The sequence below is a fragment of the Garra rufa genome, chromosome 10 (assembly GCF_049309525.1).
Source record: "Garra rufa chromosome 10, GarRuf1.0, whole genome shotgun sequence".
Taxonomy (NCBI): domain Eukaryota; kingdom Metazoa; phylum Chordata; class Actinopteri; order Cypriniformes; family Cyprinidae; genus Garra; species Garra rufa.
This window is the reverse complement of record NC_133370.1, coordinates 19,798,958-19,818,900: the sequence shown is the minus strand read 5'-3', so window position 1 is coordinate 19,818,900 and position 19,943 is coordinate 19,798,958. Positions and strand designations below refer to the sequence as shown.

General features: G+C 35.3%; 1 protein-coding gene across 1 annotated transcript in view; it reads left to right on the top strand.

Annotated features, from left to right (window-relative positions):
- Nucleotides 1–19,943, top strand: part of astn1 (astrotactin 1) — a 344,209-nt gene that overhangs the window by 56,111 nt on the left and 268,155 nt on the right. Inside the window, exon 2 of the mRNA XM_073849391.1 lies at nt 6,067–6,254. Coding sequence (XP_073705492.1) covers nt 6,067–6,254 — 188 coding nt within the window. The remainder of the gene's footprint in view (nt 1–6,066; nt 6,255–19,943) is intronic.

Below are 19,943 nucleotides of genomic sequence, written 5' to 3'. Positions count from 1 at the left end.
TCTGAACTGATGTGGCTTTATGATCAGAGCTCTATAGGATTTATTGTGGGGGCAGAAAATAGAATGCAATGCAATACAATGATGATTGAGATCTATCTATCTATCTATCTATCTATCTATCTATCTATCTATCTATCTATCTATCTATCTATCTATCTATCTATCTATCTATCTATCTATATAGATAGATAGATAGATAGATAGATAGGCCCTATTTTATATATAAAATAGGGCCAAGAAAGACCTTGAAAGCACACATTTTCTTTACGTTGTGCTCAGTCTTAAGGCTAATTATCCAACATGAAATATTAAACATGGCTTTGAATCTTTAACAAATTACCATTTACTAGCCATTGCGCTTAATGTTCGGGGTGTTGGATAGGCTTACAAAATAAAAGTGACTTTGACTGATTGCTTAGCCCTGAATTCTTATTCAGGGGGAAAATTGGCACCATCAGAGGAAACATACCTTGGAACAAGCTGTTAAAGGTAAACTTTGATCTGCTGTGAACAAAACATCTCACGAGTTGAGTTGTCATGTTCATCCCTCATGATTCTTGTTTCTCTCATGCTGTGATAACTGCCGAAGACATCTGTGAATCTAACATGAATTACAGTGTTGAAGTTCTGGGTAATTTAATATATTACATGTAATAGATGCGATCGCATATTTTACAAATAATAATTTTAAGATTTGTTTTTTTAATTAAAGGATTAGTTCACTTCCTGAATCAAATTTCCTGATACTCATCCCCATGTCATGCAAGATGTTCATGTCATTCTTTCTTCAGTCAAAATGAAATAAGGCTTTTGAGGGAAACAAATCATGATTTTTCTCCATAAAGTGGACTTCATGGGGATCAATGAGTTGAAGGTCCAAATTGCAGTTTCGAAAACTGAATATGTTGGTTAGGTGTGCTTTGAAGCATGGCTGCTGGTTTAAGCTGGCACTTAGCTGGTCATGAGCTGAACCTGTGCAGGAGCTAGTTGCTTAGGATCAGCTAAGGACCAGCTCAAACCAGCAGCCATGCTCCAAAACATACTTAACCAGCATATGCTGTTTTTTTTTTTCAACAGGGAATGCGGCTTCACAGGGGTCCACACCATTCCAGCCAAGGAATAAGGGTCTTATCTGGCGAAACAATAAAAATTGAGATACTTTTTAACCAAGTTTAGTCACCTTAAAGTAGGCAGAAGTACCGACCCAGTGTTTACAAAGCAAACGTGCAAAGAAAGTCAAACACCCTTTACAAAAAAGGTAAAACAATGATGTTGGACGATTTTAAAGTTGGAGGAGAAAATGAGTTGAGTTCACCCTACTGTACCTTTTTGAACCAGAATACATGGACAAAGAACTAACCACGTGTGACCTTTTCAACATGATTATGTAATATGTGAAGTCACAGACGTGCAAGAAGAGGTTAAAAAGTATATACACTTTTTTTTTTTTTTAAATGACCAATCGCTTTGATAAATAACCCTTACACTGTGCCCTAACTACATGGACACCGCGACACTCAATAAAACGTATCTTTTCCATGTTAATCTTGAGTTTTGTCCTAACCAGCCGTGACGGCGTCATGCAGATTTTCTGTTTTAAAAACTGTTTCTATTTCTATTTCTATTTCTATTTCTATTTCAGGTTTGTGTCATATTCTGAATTTAATTTAATGAATTGTATTCATTTTGAGGAATACTGAATCTGTTTTTTTTTTTTTTTTGTGAGTGAGAATAATGCATGTTCACAATTATTATAGAACAAAGAAACATCTTACTCCCAATTTCTCTCAACATGGGGATAGAAGAGCTTTCAATCAATAAATGGGGAAAAAAGTAACTGGCGTTACTTATTTGAAAAAGAAGTATTTTGAAAAAAGATATTTTCTTGTAAATTAAAAAAAGTAATGCATTACTTTACTAGTTACTTGAAAAAAGTAATCTGATTACATAACTTGTAATGCGTTATCCCCAGCATTGATTTAATGTATTAAATTGCTTTTGCTCGAATCTTGTCGCATGTAGTTGGGACACAGTTTTATTCCTCGGCTGGGATTGTGTAGAGTCCTTTGAAGTGGCATTGAAAATACAGTTTAGACTTTCAATCCATTGGCTCCCATTAAAGTCCACTATATGGAGAAAAATTCTGGAATGTCTCCTCAAAAATCTCCTAATTTTTTTATTTTTTTTGACTAAAAAAAGAAAGACATGAACATCTTGGATGGCATAGGGGTGAGTAAATTACCATTTTTTTAATCCTTTAATTATTAATCTTAATTATATTATTATATTTATTTTTACAGTACTATAATATAAATTAATTTCTAAAATATGCAAACTTTTACATTTCCAGAATTAAAGAAGTAAAAATATGCACGAAAAAAAAAGTTGGGATAATTGCACTGAATTAGACGCCGTTTTTCTTTTGTGTGAGCTCACCATGCCTTGTCTCAGACAATAGCAATTAGAACATACTTGCTTTGTAATAATTGCTTACGAACATACGTGGCCATAAGACTAATGTTTCAATCTATGGAGAACAAAAGCTGATTGCAACCTTAGTCTTCCTGCCTGTATTCATCTATTTATTAGCAAAACAAAAAGCTTATTTCACAATTGTTCAGAGATGGTCACTGTTTAAATCAAAATGTGAATCCCACATAATGGCAGCAGGCTGTGCTTTCTGAAACGTTAGCCTTTGTTCTGTCTGCCTTATGAACATTTATATGATGCCAAACACTCTGGCCAGTCCTAGAAATGTTCTTCCTCAGAGGCAGCCTTTGTAAATGGCTGTATTTAGCCAAAGGCCAGATTGTATATTTGAGTCTGTGGCTCTCTGTAAGCACAGACACAGTGAAAGAGAGGGGAGGGCAGGTTCTAACACTGCATCAGGATGTGAGATGAATAGTACTAGCTTTTTACCCCAGCCCTCTCTTTCTTGTTCTCTCTCTCTCTCTCTCTCTCTCTCTCTCTCTCTCTCTCTCTCTCTCTCTCTCTCTCTCTCTCTCTCTCTCTCCCTCTCCCTTTGGTTTTAACATACCCTTAAACAGCCGTTTCGAGGTAACTATTGGCCGATATGCATTTAAAAGAGAATTTAGTACAATCAACATTCAGCCTTCAGATTGTCAAACAGTTTCAAACCAAAGCCTGGCTCCCTATTAGCAGTTGGAATGATCCGTACTTATTTTTTTTACACCTAATTTTACTCGTTTTCCACAGCTCATGCTTTGGACAACATGACAAAAATAAATTAATCCGTTACTAAAGGACATACAAAACAAAACTAAGCAGAACAAACAAAAAAAGAGAAGAGAGGGAAGTCCAGTATGGATGAGTAACTGGACATCATTATTCCTATATAGTTTAGGAAACGGAAGGAAACGGAAAGTCTGTCATCATTTAATAACACCCTGTCATCCCCCCCCCTTCTTTTGTTCAACACAAAAATAGATGTTTAGCAGAATGTCAGTGCTGCACTTTTATATAAAATGAAAGCCAAAAAAAAAAACAAGTTTTCATTTTTGGGTGAACGTTTTCTTTATGATGTGTCCAGGTGCAGTGGCTCTCATGTGTGCGTGTTTTCACATTGAAGTTCAAAGCATATGTGATTTTGGCCTTCACTGACTTTACAGCGATATTTCTTCAAAATATTTGTTCCGTTGGTTGGTTTTACAAATTTGTCATGACACTGAATCGGTTGAGTTGATTGAACTGACAGCATCGTCAAAAAAATAAAACCGTGTGATAACAGAAAAGATTCAGGGTGTGAAATGAAAGTCTTCTGGTTGTTTTATGCAGTGTGTGATCTGTCGGCATCATAATTAAATTCAAAGTCAGATTTCTAACAGCTAATTAAACACAGTTAATTCATTTTAACTATTGGGTTCATGATTTTGTATTATTTATGCACATTTTGATGAAATGGATTCGCCACTTTATTTTCACCCAAAAAAATAGAAGAAAAAAAAAAGAAATAATATAACGTCAAATTAAAAGTGCATCCTGCTGAATGTAGAAACGAGGACAATTTGATGGGTGTTTCTTCATCTTTGGACACATTTATGCCCTAGTAGTTGAATTATTATGTTTTGTTCATTTATTTATTTATTTATTTTTGTTAACTTTTCGTCATATAAAGGTTGCATTGTTTTGAAAACCTTTTGGAACTTTGAAACCTTTATTAATTTTTAAACCTTTATTCATTATTTTTGCTACTTATAAAAAACTTGTAAAATATGAAAATCTGTTATTAAAATATGAGTTACAGTACATACAATCCATGTTTTAACCATGTTATTAATCTTATTGGAATTATTTGTAGTGTTATTTCCACTTTTTATTTTATTATTATTTGTTTATTTTTATTATTCAGTTGATTGAAATGACAGCATCATCATCATCATCAAAAAAAAAAAAAAAAAAAAAAAAACCTGTGTGATAACGGAAAAGATTCACGGTGTGAAATGAAAGTCTTCTAGTTGTTTTACGCAGGGTGTGATCTGTCTGGATCATAATTAAGTTCAAAGTCAGATTTCTACCAGCTAATTTAACACAGTTAATTAATTTTAACTATTGGGTTTATGATTTTGTATTATGCACATTTTGATGAAATTATTTTCGGCAAAAAAAAAAAAAGTAATAATATAACATCACATTAAAGTGATTTTAAATTAAAAGCTCATCCTGCTGAATGTAGAAATTAGAATGTAGACAATTTATGAGTGTTTCTTCATCTTTAAGCACATTTATGTCCCAGCAGTTGATTTTTTCCCCATTTTTATTTGATTTTATATATTATATTTTTAAAGATTGACGCTTTTTCTTTTCGTCATATGGAGGTTGCATTGTTTTGGAAACCTTTTGAAACTTTGAAACCTTTATTAATTTTGAAACCTATTATTAATTATTTTTATTAACCTTATTAATTATTTTTGCTACTTATAAAATTTCGTAAAATATCAAAATATGAGTTACAGTACATGCAATCTATTGTGTCGATCACACAAAGCTATTAAACCAAATACATTTTGGAAATTAAATTCTATTGTTCTGGAAGTCTTCATGACTCAAAAAAAAAGTAAAGAAATAAAATAGTAAGAACTTATAAGAACTTATTTTCTAAAAGTCCACAGGGGCACAATTGCTCATGGTTAAAGAAACCCTTAGCAGCAAGCAAACAGCAGTAATTTATTCCTGTAACATGCCTTTGTTTGTTGTATCATGCATGTTGTTTCATTAATAAAGGTGGCGTACCACGCCGGACCCCTGGGACCACGTATGACATCTAGTGATGAAGTGCAGAGTCACTGTGGCTTGTGCCTGTGCATATACAACTCATAAAGTGGGTCAGGGGTTCTCCTCGATTTGCAGTCTGCAAGCACCATTTTGAAAGGAGATCTGCCTCCCCTTTGTGTAAAAAATTACTAATGCATAAGAGGCAGTGCAGGTCAAAAGCTTTGTTTTTCAGTTGTTTCAGCAGCACATCAGTATGTTTAAGAACAAACGCCTAATCAGACAAACAAAAAGAGAATTCTATAACAAGCATTAAAAATTAAAAACACGTATCCAGTGTATCACCCCACCCACATAGTTCAATAAACTGTCAAAAAATGACACGTTACTCATTTTCAAAGGCTTATCCAAATCCTCTGTCCTTACATATCAAACAGACTTTATGCAATGTCAAGAACATATGTTCACTTTGCTTTGAGCTGTGAGTTAAAGCCTATTTATCATTTTTCAACCTAAATCGTCTGTTAATGTGACGTCCAGTAACATATTCCTATTAAAGTGTATTTGTTCCGACAAGCTCCAGTCATCTGTCTCTGTAGTCATTAACCAGACTTGAGGCTGTTTTGGTTTATTTCTAAAGCAAAATTTGAATGCTGTAGGGATTGCTTTGATATTCCTAAAATGTCTGGAGTGATATGAATAATGCATAGTCACAGTATACTGCGTATATATTTGCATGACAGGAGCATTTCTGATTTATCCTGGAAACCATCTCACACTTCTCAATGGAACACAAAACATTTACTGAACCTGATTTTCATCTGTTTATATTTACAGAGATCTCTGGGAACTCTGAAGACATTCCCCTGGTTCGCTGGAGGCAGCAGTGGTTGGAAAATGGCACTTTGCTCTTCCACATCCACCATCAGGACGGCAGTCAGAATCTGCCTGGCCCGGCGGCCACCGCTTACCCCGCTAGTGACTCCGCAGAGGAGGAGCTTCGTATCCTGCACATCTCTGTCATGGTATGCAACCCACACTAAGTCTAAGTGCTTGATGCTTTCTGCACTAATTCTATACCCTGCGAACTGTGGGAGAAAAAATCAAACTCTCGTTTTTGTTTTGTGATGAAAATGACATTTGAAATATTTTGGAATAAAATGTCAGACTCCATTGTCTTTGCACGGCTAATTTCATAGCTAGCATTTTGTGTATTCAAATACTGACAATTAAATAATAATTTCACACTTCTGCATAATTTGAGAAAATTACAGATTGATTGGAGATGACACACAATAAAAGCATTCTGTTTAGTTTTTTCACACATTTTTTTCACACATCACATCTCTCATAATTTCTCGCATGAATTCTCTTCCCTAACACTGTTGTCTTGGTATCCGAGTGCACTTTTGGTTTTGATTCACTATGGATATCTTGATGGAAATGACTGAACTTGGAGACAGTAGTTTGTGTAAAAATTTGCATAAATCATTTTCACACAGTAAATATTACTTAATCATATTTTTATAGCTTCAGGACTTTTATGGTGAATTTTCCTACTTTTAAGATTGAAATTGTGGGTCTTGGACAAGAGTAAAACATTGAAGTCTATAAATAATAATAATTAGAGATGCACCGATCGAATGGCCCGATCGATCAGCCTATTTTCCGCATGATCGACTTGGACCAGTGACCGGCCGGTCAGTCTCACGTCTTGCCAATTCTGAACCTGTCCATTTTGACGTCACTGCTAAGCTCACACCACATGTAAACATGTCGTCTAAATGGAAGATTTACACTCTGAGTGAAGAAGACACAACGTTTGGATTTTGTAACACATGTAGGGCCAAAGTAAACTGGGGGGGGGGGGGGACCACAAGCTCGATTAATGCTCATCTGGGACAAGAAGAGAAAACTAAACTTGCCCTGACTGATTTTATACAATAGTAGTTCAATAAACAAGAAGTTAAAATTAAGTGTCTTACATTTTAGACACAATATTGACTCTTTTTGCTCAATTTCGCAAACAAAATAGTAACTCTCTGAGCAACACAGCGCTGTTTTGTTACTGAGTGAAGCCACGTTTTTGTTGAGTTTTGTCAAGTGAGTCAGTGATTCATTGACTAATTCATAAAGACTCACTTGCCTCGTTTCTGAATGTATCAGCCATTTAAATGAATCGATTGACTGAATGACAAAATGACTAAATCATTAAAACAGTCATTTGCCATCACCTTTGCTTTATCAAACAGTCTGTGTAAATATGTCTAATGCCACTTAAGGTGCAGCTTCTGTTTCCTGAGAGATGGAGTTTGTTGATACTTATTTCATTATTCAATGGTAACTGTACAGTTTCTTATTATTCTAACTAAATAAATTTAAGCAATGTAAAAATTTAATGTAAAAGATCCCCTAGTAAAAAAAAAACAAGATTTAAAATGCACATTTACTGACATATCGCTTGAGACTTACTGATATAAAAATTGTAATTACACTTTATTTGGAGTAATACTCGTGCACAATGCACAGTTCTTAATATTAGACCTAAAATGTGTTTTAATGTCACTATTAATGAGGATTGTGTGATCTTTAAACATTATCAGTTTTTAATTGCAAAATATTTAAAGTGTACCTAAAGTATACTAATAAGATATAAAGGTATACATTTAGTTGGACTTCAGCACTACTTCTGTACAATTGAAGTGCATTAAGTACAAAATTAGTTGTTCCAGTTTAGCAGACTTTAAATTTGTACCAGTTTAGTACACTAAAAGTACAATTGCAGGGTATTTTTATTAAGTACATAATATGTAAATGCATTTGTAGTATTCCTAGCTTGAAATACATTTATTTAAAATACATTTTAGTATATGTATTTTTTTAGTAGGGACTTACAATACATGTAATAAGTTTAGGGTTCATCTATAAACATTGTGGGAAATGCCATCTGTTTTGTTATATACAGAAACTCATTTCTATCACTTACCAGTCACAAAGCACCTTATTCTATGAGTTGTTTAATTGACAGAACATCTGTAACTTTAAAAAAAAAAAAAAAAACTTTTATTGGCAGGTTACAATCGGCCAAAAAAATTGCAATCGGTGCATTTCTAAAAAATAATGAGAAAAAATAAAGATTATAAAAGTTAATAAAATAAAAGTTTCCAAAATGGTTTTATGTAAGCCTGCCACAGAAAAAAAAAATGAAAAAGGTAATTGCAACTTTATATCTCACAATTCTTATTTTTTCCCTCACAATTCTGAAAAAAGTCAGAATTCTGCCTTTTTTCCCCTACAATTCTGAAAAAAGTCAGAATTCTGAGATATAAACTCAGAATTCTTTCTTTCTCACAATTCTGTTTATTTTTCACAATTCTTATTTTATTTTTCCCCTCACAATTCTGAAAAAAAGTAATAATTGCTAGATATAAACTTAGAATTCTGCATTTCTTTCTCACAATTCTAAGTTAATTTTTCACAGTTCTGACTTTTTCCCTCACAATTCTGAAAAAAAAAATTCAGAATTCTGCTGTTCTTTCTCACAATTCTGTTTATCACATTTCTTATTTTTTCCCTCACAGTTCTGAGAAAAATGTCAGAATTGCAATATATAAACTCCGAATTATGTGGGATAAAAAGTCACAATTACTATTTTGTTATTTATTCAGTGGCAGAAACAAGCTTCCATAGTTTTTGACCTAATTAAGAAAAGAAGAAGAAAAACTAATTCTGAAGTTTTGTAGGTGCAGATTCAGTGTGTACTGAGCCAGAAGAGAAAACAATATGTAGATAAGAAAAGTTTGAGTTGCGTGTGAGATAGAAAGGAAGATAGCATTTGTTCAGATTCAGTCAATTAGTGGTTACGTCTCCTGGCTTCACGGTTCTCTCTCAGATCGTTATACTGCTGCCATCCCCAGAAGTAGTTACCCTCAGAACAATTGGAGCGGAGACACTTCAGGGCATAAGGATTTTAAAAGCTTTTAAACACACTCAGTATAATTAGTGGAAAATCCATATTTGTAAATTGTCATGCTGAACAGCAGTGGGGTTTGTATGGGGCAGTTAGCAGTGACTAGCCGTGTAGCTCAGATGAATGGAGAGTTCTGAACGCAGGTTGGATGAATGGACTGTTCAAAGTCAGCATTCAAGTCAAGTGTTTGGTATGCAAATATTTTAATAGGAAATGCACAAATGGCTCATTATTTCTATATAAAGTAAAAGGAGCATATGTGGGCTCCAGGCTTTGCTGGATTTCCTTTCCTGCTTGAATTTCAAATCCTGTAATTGCACATTAGAGCAGTATGGCAGTTGTTCGGGATAGTTTGGTTGATTCTCTGTGCAAAGCCGCTGATTACTGAAAGATCCCTGTCGGAATATGATTCCTCCAAGCTCCGGGAAACCTCCTCTATTGAGCGAACCCTGCTTGATCCCTCAGAAGCTGAAGAATATTGCATGCCTCCTGTCTCAAACACAGACCCTGACATTGATATCCCCACAAAGATAGTTATTAGTATTCTAAGGGCAATATGCGGGAAATCAGCAGACGATTCAACTCTTTGAGGAAGGCAACGGGATCCAAACAATTTTCTTTTCTTAAGGCATTATGCTTGTGTCACGAAGGATAGCACAGTAAATAGATTGTGTTTTGATGTCCATGAACTGTAAACAGCTGAAAGGTTGGGTCTCGGTCATTAATTACTTAATTATTCAGAGTCCAGATGTACAAACAAGATTTATTGTGCGATGACTGCATGATTGAGACACCACCGCTATTAAGGTTGTGTAGGGTGAAATGAGGTAGAAGCTCATAAAGGTTGTTTTCAGTGATGATTTTAGGTTTGCTACAGCATATGATTGAGTTTTTTCCTCATTTGAATTTATTAGGAGGCACCATGGACAAATATATGCATGTTTAATTATTTTTCAATTTGATTTTGATTGAGAAACTATGAGAAACTTTTGTGTAAAGAGATCATTCTGTTCCCTCATTGTTAGTTGAAACATTGCATCAACAATGTACTCAATATTCTATTTATTAAAGCCAAGTATGAATCTCATCAAGATTAAGCATTTTACATTTATTCCAAAATAATAACTGCTATTCTGTTCTGCTATGCTTTTTAATAGTTAACTTTTAACTATTTTTGAAATTTTTGGATCATCAGTCATCAAAGCTCGGTAAATATTAGTCACAGACACAGATTTTAAATTTCACCAAGCTGATTACTCACTAAAAACTCCAACAGATCATGCCATTTTTAGTTTAATTTTGTTATAACAAAGTTGTGATATCTCAGTGTGAGAGTTGTTTACTTCTTTAGAATAAGTCTTCCCATTTAGGCCATTATATTGTTTATTCAGACTGATCTGCGAATACGGAGCTTGCACGGAGAGACAACTTTTTGGTTATTACAAGAACCAATCACAGCCAATCATAACCAGTCATATCCAATCAAATCATGATGGAGGCATTGCCTCATCTAACTTTACCTTCCCTCATTCATTCTCAAATACCCCCTACCAAACTCAGTAAACACTATAGGGGTGTCTGGTAAATCATAATGGGCTCAGGGGAGGCACAGCAGACGCCTACTCCCACTGTAACTTTACCTGTTGGTGTCGCTGTTGGGCAATATTTATTATGAAAAACAAGTGATTTATATGTGTATAATGTTATATTTTGTAATATTGCCATTGTTTAACCCTTAAATGCATACCTTGGGTCTTTATTTTTTTGTAATAAGTGTATATTGTCACTAGAGACCTGAGGTGTGTAATAGTGTAAGTATATTTTTCGTATATCTGATGACTAAATACGTGCAATTGACCTTTAATCCTCAAGGTGGCACTGTTTAATAGACAATAATGATGTGACTATCGCAGTCATAAAACAAAAGAATATCATTAGCAAAAATTCAACTGGTTTGAATGGCTTTACTGCAGAGCAATTACTGTACACAATGAAATATAAATGTCACTGTTATTTGATGGTGGATGTGGTGAATAAGCTGCAAGCTGAAGTCACTGAAAACTTCACTTTTGAGAATATGGTTGAGATTGCGAATATGAGCTAGATTCTGAATGCACTGTGGAAGTGCACTCTGAGGATGACTGAAATCGTAAAATCATCTGCTCTGAACCCTTCTAAGTTTCAAAAAGTATTCATATTCATGCTGGATATATAGGCCCGGGTCGCTAAAGACCCGAGTAGGTTATGTAATAATGATTGCCAAACATTCATGCATTTAAAGGGGTCATCAAATGTTCATATGATTCTTTAGGGTCTTAATGAGAAGTCTATAACATAATTCGGTTAAAATTTCTCAATGGTAATGTAAAAAACACTCTTTTTAGAGTGAGCTATTCTGTTGCATGTTCCTTTAAATGCTAACGAGCTCTGCTTGCCCCGCCCCTTTCTGCCGTGGGATGAAGAGCCGTAATGTTTACTTTAGCTGAATTTAGCCACGTTTAGCTGTGAAACTTGCTAACTAGCACATTATTAAGAAAGGTCATTTGCAAAGATGCATAAAAAACCCTTATACTCACTTCTGCTGTGGGTGAAGCAGCATCACGAATGATTCGCACATAGACACATACGTAGATCGGGATCGGCACTTTTCTTTAAAAAACAAAAGTAACGTTAATCCTCTGCGTCTTCAACGGCTCAGATGTCGGGAGTAAATGATGACTGCTATGTTCATTATTACATCCAACAACAGAACACCTCAATCACTCAATCAGAGACATTCTTGTCTTCCTCTGCATCTAAGTCGTCACAATGGCGATCGGAGTCGGACTGTTTCAATTCGGTGAGGGCGGGTCTAAGGTAAGGCGCTCATGTCAATCAACTATTGTGGGAGTCTGTCGTGTGTCGTCACACCAACAAGAAGCTGAGAATGACCTGATTTTAAAAAGGGGATATTACTTTTAAAGATTAAAAAAATACCACTGGGTGGATTTTTATCATTGTAGGGTGGTTGTGTACACAAACTGCCAACACACATTAATGTTCAAACAACTTGTAAAACTGAGTTTTGAATCCAATGACCCCTTTAAGGGTTAATTGTGTGGTACAGAGTTTATTTCTTATCTAATATTTTGAGGAGACACTGCATTTCTTTAAGTAACATAAATGACTGAATAGAAAGAATGGAATTGAGCCAGTTAAAAATTAAACATTTTTAGTAAATCTGTTTTAAATATCAACAACTACTATGTAACTACTGCTATAATATTATAATAAGGGTATTAATGTCTCATAAACCTTTAATCTTGAAACAGTGTAAACATCAATAGAACTGGAAGATTTGCACTTTGAGATAGATGTCTATGCCTTATTATTTCAGAAGTCAACCAAATGCTTTTTTTGTTGTCCTCTGATATTGTGTTTTTTCAGGGCCCTGTTCAAAGGCAGAAAAGTGATTGATCATTTCTATTTTAAAATCTGAGCAAAACAGGTCATAGCTGCGTTGCTGTACATGGCTTGACGCTCGCAGAATGCGAAATTATCAGATGACCTTGAGTCCTCAACTTGCTCTCGAAAAACAAACCAATTTGAACGTATTCAAATTCGCAAAGGACGCAAAAGAAAAAAAGTATTTTTCAGAATGTAATTTCTTTCCCAACCCTTATGATTTTGCCATTGTGTTCCTCTTAGCCTTCAGACTTCAGACTGTGTTATTATTGCAAGGTGGGAGAAGAGTAGGAGTTTTTCATTGGTGGTGCGACGGGCAGCCTCTGCGACAGATGGTACCTACGCCGCATCCCCTCCTGGCTCTGACTCGTCTCGGCCGGAGGGCAAGCTCCTAAACCTAGTACCCCCTAAAATCATGTCACTTCCTTGAAGTGCTTTGCAACGATGCCAGTCCCAAAGAGAGTGAGCCGCCAGTGTAGACACCTGTCACCCGTCCATGTCTATTGTGGGCCATACGTGGCGGACTTCAGGCCAGCTGGGGCTTTTGCTCAGCTCAGTGGCGCGCGGTGGTCGTTCAGCGCCAGACTCGCCATCTCACCGTGATAGTTTAGGGTTTGTGGATGGATAAGCACTCGTCAAATGTGCCTTGATGAAAGCCCAGCTGTGCTGTCATTTTGACTTTGATGAGGGTTTTTTCTTCTTTTTTTAACCATCTATTCTTCGGCTCATATCTCCAGCTGCTATCACAAAGGCCACGTTGTAAATTGAAAATGTTTTTTTCCATTTCAGCTTATTTTTCTTCTCTTTAGGGGGTAATGTGTAACCTATTGAAAGCAGCAGTGGCTTGCTTACCCAGGCTGTCGAAGAGCGACCACCTTCTTTCCTGCCACCGTCATTGGGCTTCTGGTAATAGACGAGCAATTGAGTCAACTGCAGGGGGGTCTCCACAAATGAACAAGTCACCAAATCCCACCTACAATCAAATACCGCATTCCACTGCCACTTGCGGGACCTCTGCTATTTAGCGGGCTATTTTTCCACTTTGTTCCGCAGCCGTTTCGTACTAATATGTTCTCTGAGGTGGCTGTATTCTCAACAGGGAGCTTTTTTGAGGTACACCTCCCCCTCCATTCAGCTGGCCGTTTTACAAGCTGCAATTTGCACTACTCAGCAAGCCTGAACATCCATAGGCTGCTCCTGACCCTCGTTTCTCCCATTTGCCAGCCTGAAGCTTGTTCCCCAGTGGTTTATCTCTCTGCGGATGGCTGGCTCAGCTGTGCCATGCCCTTGCAGTGATTTGCACACGCTGGGTGGAAAGACGGGCATCTCGTGTAACACAGTTCTCATTGCATCTATATCACAACACCTGACAGCCATCCTTAAATTGGCAACAGAAACAGATGGTATTGTGTCCTGGATTTAGCACAATAGTAGATGCAGTCTTTTTTTTTTTTTTTTTTTGTCTCATAAACACAAAATGAATAACAACTACCAGAGCTAGGGGGAGAAAAAAAGAGTGCATTATTATTCCCTCAAAATAGACAATATATTTATTGTGGTGTCAAAGCATATGTGCCATGCTGTTGTTAGAGGAATAAACTGGTAATATCATAGTTTTTGAATAGTATATTTTGTTTATTATTTGTCCCTTCAGGGCACAACTACAAATTTATGCCATTGCATCTTTGTATTATATGTCATTTTGCCAATATTTAATATGAAGTTATATTTATTTTGTATTGTATTATATTAATAGAGGCATAAACTATTAAATATAGTTGCAAGCAGCAATTACCAGTGTTCAAGTGCTTTAAGGCATGCAAGCACATATGGAAAAAGTCACAATTTAACAAGCCTGTAACCACCTAAATTACTTATTTAAAAAGCATTTTTGGGAAATCCACATAATGGACCATAGAAATATTATGTTTTTAACTTTTATGACTGTTATAGTGCCAGCTGTGGTCCGATCTTCTCAAAACTTGGCATGCTTGTTAAGAATCACCTGTCGCATGTGCTCATTTGTAAAGTTTTGAGTTTTCCTGTAGGCTTTATAGGATTTTCGGTAAATTTGGACAGGCCCCTTTTCTAAACGAACCTGCCATAGCTTCCCAAAGAATGCATTTCAACATTTTGTTTAATAATTATTGACCTAGAGAGTCCAATGAATTGTACTGCAGTGTTTTTTTCCCCCAGATTGAGCAAAAAACCTAGGACTAGTTTGCAAAAGTAGGTTTTTTACATCTTTTCCATCGATTGACAGCAGTGGTTCAAGAGGCAAAGTTGTCCAGAATGAGGAGTTTTATCATATGATACAGATATCGCATATATATGTGAAAAAAAAAAAAAAAAAAAACGTGCAAGGTACAATTGTTTCCGCCCTTAAAAAAGTAATATCGCCCCTCTAGTGGCAGATTTCTTCCAAATTTCTCTCAGACCTTTGAGGGCCCTGAGACAAACAGGCCCACTGAATTTTGTTCCGATTGGCCTCCGTTAATATAATGGGCGCTTAAACTACATCGTCCAATGCTGGGCATGTTTTTTATTTTATTTTATTTTTTTGTGGTACACAAATGTCTAGCAGCACTTTGGACCAAGACTGTGCATAGTGATTTTCATATTGATAGGAAAAATGGTTGCATAGGTATAGCCATTTTTATCTTCTTTTCCCTCTTATAGCACCACCAAGTGGCCAAGTCCTGCGATTTTTGTCCCGTGACCTCAGATTGAGCTCCTACATACTGTAAATGTTCTGAGTTTGGTGAAGATATCTCATTCTGTTCAGGAGTTTTACTAAAAAAACATTTTACTAAAAGTGGCCCTGCCCCTTTCGAACATTTTGGCTTCCCCTTGTGGTGGTGAGTTGAAAGTTCAAAATTTAGTTTTGATAATTATTGATATTCACTCTCCAGAGAAGCTTTCTGCACTGTTTTGGTTCCGATCGGGTGAAAAACCTAGGACTAGTTTTACATCTTCTCAATCGTTTAACAAACAATTTGATTGAGAGCAGTGGTTCTAGAGGTAAAGTTGTCCAGAATGAGGAGAAAAATTATATCGCCCCTCTAGTGGCCGATTTCTTCTAAATTTCTCACAGAACTTTGGAGGCCGTGAGTCAAACAAGCCCACTGAGTTTTGTTCCGATTGGCCTCTGTTAACCCTTGTCTAATAGGCTCTCAAATCTTAATCAGCCAATGGTGGCCATGGCTTTTTGGAGATACGCAAATGTCCTTTTAGACGCTCGTGGCACTTTGGACCAAGACCATGCACAATGATTTTCCAAGCTTCTCCGTTGTTGTCCCGTGACCTCAGATTGAGCTCTTACATAAGTGTTCTAAATTTGGCAAAGATATCTCATTCTGTTCAGGAGTTTTCACAGAAAAACATTTTGGCTTCCCTTTGTGGCGGTGAGTCGAAAGTTCAAAAATTAGTTTTGATAAGTATTGATATTTACTCTCCAGAGAAACTTTCTGCACTGTTGTGTGTTGGTTCCGATTGGGCGAAAAACCTAGGACTAGTTCGCAAAAGTAGGTTTTTCAAAAAATCCAAAATACGAATCTGGGGAATGCGTTTTGTAAGCCAGTGATTCACGGTGAATCACTGTGAGCCAATGATTCCAACAACATAAGACACTTGAGCCTGCAACTGACGATTTAAGAGTTATAAGTGATTTGATACTTTTGATTGCTGTAGTGCCCCCGTCAGGCTGATTGGGGTGAGCCTTGGTGACATTGTCAGTGGTGTACTAGGTTCTCCAAGTTTCAAGTCTCTATGACTTACGGTTTGGTCTGCATGATCAGTTTTACATGGAAATTGCTGATCCTTGGCCATTTTTACAGTTTTCAGCGCTACATGCTTGAATCCCTAAATATAGTACTTTTTTGAGACTTTGTTTAGTTAATATCACTGGGTGTAATAAGTGGAGCTAGACACCCAAACCACACTCTAACCCTACCCCTTACCCTTTTGCTAAAAATAACTCCACCCATTAGTTCTTCAGAGATGGAGCTGGACATCCAGAGAGGGGAAGCTGGAGGTCATTTGGCTCTGCAGTGAGCAGTACTTGACTTAAAATGGTCTGAAAACATAATCTGTGGAAGTTTATAGTGAGTTATCAGCTTCGTGAAATTTAAAGTAAATCTCTGTGTCTGTGACCAATATTTACCAAGCTTTAAAGACTGATGTGCCAAAAAAAAAAAAAAGTTAAGTCAAAAGTCAACTATTAAAAAGAACAGCTGAACATAAGTTCACAAACAAAATATATTGTTTAAATTGTATGCCTTTAGTTATTATTTTGGAAAAAAAATGTAAAATGTAAAAGCAGCAAGTAGAATAATTCAAATACTGTTTTCATTTAAAAGTACTCCAATAATCTTGGTTTTATTTATAACTTTGAAAATAATTGCACATGGTTTGTTGTTTTCTACATTCATACGTTTCATAAGTGTGACTTATTGGTCCAAGTATATTGGGGGCTACTGTATTTGTAAAAACAAAGGCAATCTCCTTCTTGTTGAGGTGAACTTGCATACACACTCAGTGTGTTGATAAGCCATAGACGTCGTCATCTATTGAATGGTGGTTGAAAGATATATGAGGCTAACGTAATTACAGTATTGATTAAACTAATGCATCCTTAAAGATTCTCAGCTTCCTGTGTGATTTCATTAACCAATCTTACGGTATGATTTCATCGCTTTACATATTATAAGAAGCTTCATCTGTCATTTCATATTTAGTTTTCAGCAGAAACACACTTTCAGATTGATGATGATACTTTTAGTTTTCTTCTCTTGTTGCTGCAGCAATAACCTGGCCATTGGATTAATGTCTCAGACAATTTTTTTTGTCTTGGTCTGAGCTAATAAATCCAGAATTTACGATGTGATTAAAGTCTCTTTCTTTGTTTCTTTGTTCCCTGCTCCCCACCGCCCATAAAACAGCACATCACAACTTGTTCTGGTGTAGGTCTTGGTAAACAGTGCTATTCTTTTTTTTTTTCTCTCTATCTGACGTATGTATGTATAATTTCCCACTCTTCTGGGGATATTAGAAGACAGAGTTTCAGAGGAAACTGGCGGGGTGGCATTAAGGTGGATACGGAATTGGATACGAAGGAGAGCAGAAGCAATAAAGCAGAAATCAATTCTTTTCTCATTGGCTAACAGCCAATAAAATAGTTACTCGACAAACACCCTGTGAGCTGAAGGTATGTAAGAGGAAACACTATTCACTTTTTTTTTGTATATATGAAGCTGATTTATTTACCTAGACAGAATTGATAGTAGGTGTTTTGAAAAAAAGGAAGTTGCTTCTTGAAGTCCCAAAACGCTGAACTTTCCGAAACTGTTTCAGACATTACATGCTCTTGTTTTTCCCGAGTCCCATCTCAACTATGCATCTCTATAGGCACCTGCAAAGCAAGACCAGGATACAAAGGTGTAAACATCCTGAAAGCTCAACTCCATTTATAAAACAGAACTGCTGGAGATTTGAGTTTCTGCCCTGTTAGCAGCCATAAGAGGAAAGTGATATATCTTTGCGTTGAGCTCCTTCCCCAGGGCCCTAGGCTGCATGAATGTAACCAATGGCTAAGAATGCTGGAAAGAGGGGCAAGCAATGTTAAAAGCGGTGAAAGATGAATCTCTTAGGTAGCCACAAGGATGATGCTCCTGGAATAGTTATTTCAAGTTAGACTGCAGTCCGTAGCTCTTTGCTGAGAGGTTGGGCATTTATAATGTAGTTTACATGAACATTAAGATGAAAAGTCTTTGAATATTGAGCAATACATATGCATCCTCTTAAATGACTCCCATGAGTGCACTTCTTAAACACATGGTGGTCTTCACTGGAGTGTAGCACAGAAGAAAGAGTCTGATGATATTTTGATCTAATATCTAATATGTAATTTTAATCTTGTGTGCGTGTATATACTGTATATACACTACCAGTCAAAAGTTTTTGAACAGTAAGATTGTTAATGTTTTTTTTAAAAGATGTCTCTTCTGCTCACCAAGCCTGCATTTATTTTATTCAAAGTACAGCAAAAACTGTGAAGTTGTGCAATTTTTTAACCATTTAAAATAACTGTTTTCTATTTGAACATATTTTAAAATGTAAAATTATTTCTGTGATTTCAAAGCTGAATTGTTAGCATACTCTAGTCACATAATCCTTCAGAAATCAATTTAATATTCTGATTTGCTGCTCAAAAAACATTTATTATTATGTTGAAATTATTATTATGTTGAAAACAGCTGAATTGATTTTTTTCAGGGTTCTTTGCTAAATGGAAAGTTGAGAAGAACAGCATTTCTTTGAAATAGAAATCTTTTGTAACATTATAGCTTTGATAACAGAAGTAAATTAAATTTTAAAATGTATTCAAATAGAAAGCAGTTATTTTAAATAGTACATTTTTTCAAAATATTACTGCTTTTGCTGTGTTTTGGATAAAATAAATCTAGGCCTGGTGAGAATTTTTTATAACTGAAAAAAAAACATCTAGTTGTCAAGGAAATGTTTCTTACTTTCAAAGTCAAGTTAAAGAATAAGAATTCTAAATTCTTTTCTGCTTATCAAGACGGCATTTGTATGATTAAAAATACTTAAAACAAGTTATATTGTGAAATATTTTTGCAATTTAAAACAGTGGTTTTCTATTTTAATATACTTCAATATGCATTTTCGTCTTCAGTGCGAATCGTTCTAATATGCTAATATTATCAATGTTGGAAATAGTTGTATTGCTTAATATTTTTCAAATACCTTTTTCAGGATTTATTGATGAATAAAAGGTTAAAAAGAACAGCATTTATTTAAAATAGAAATCTTTTGTAACAATATACACTACCTTTCAAAATTTGGGGTCAGTAAATGCTGTCTTTCTTACTTTTTTCAAAAATAAATTAATTATTTTATTTAACAAGGATGTGTTAAATTGATGAAAAGTGATATTAAAGACTCATATTGTTAGAAAAGATTCCTAAATTGTAATGAAAACTAAATATATAAAAAATGAAATCTAGATAAAAATCTAACAACACTGTAAAAAAAAAAGTTACCCCGCTGACTTAAAATGTTTAGTTTAGCCAACTAAAATATTCCAGTTGTCATTAAAATGAACATTAAGTAACTAAAAATTTCAAGTTGACTAAACTAAAAATTACTAAAAAGTCAGCTGGGTAACAAATTATTTTAAGTTGAAACTTTTTGCTAAACTTTTTTTTTTTTTTTTTTTTTTTACAGTGAAATAATATTTTAGTGATACTAAAATAATGCATGTACACTGTAAAAAGTTTTT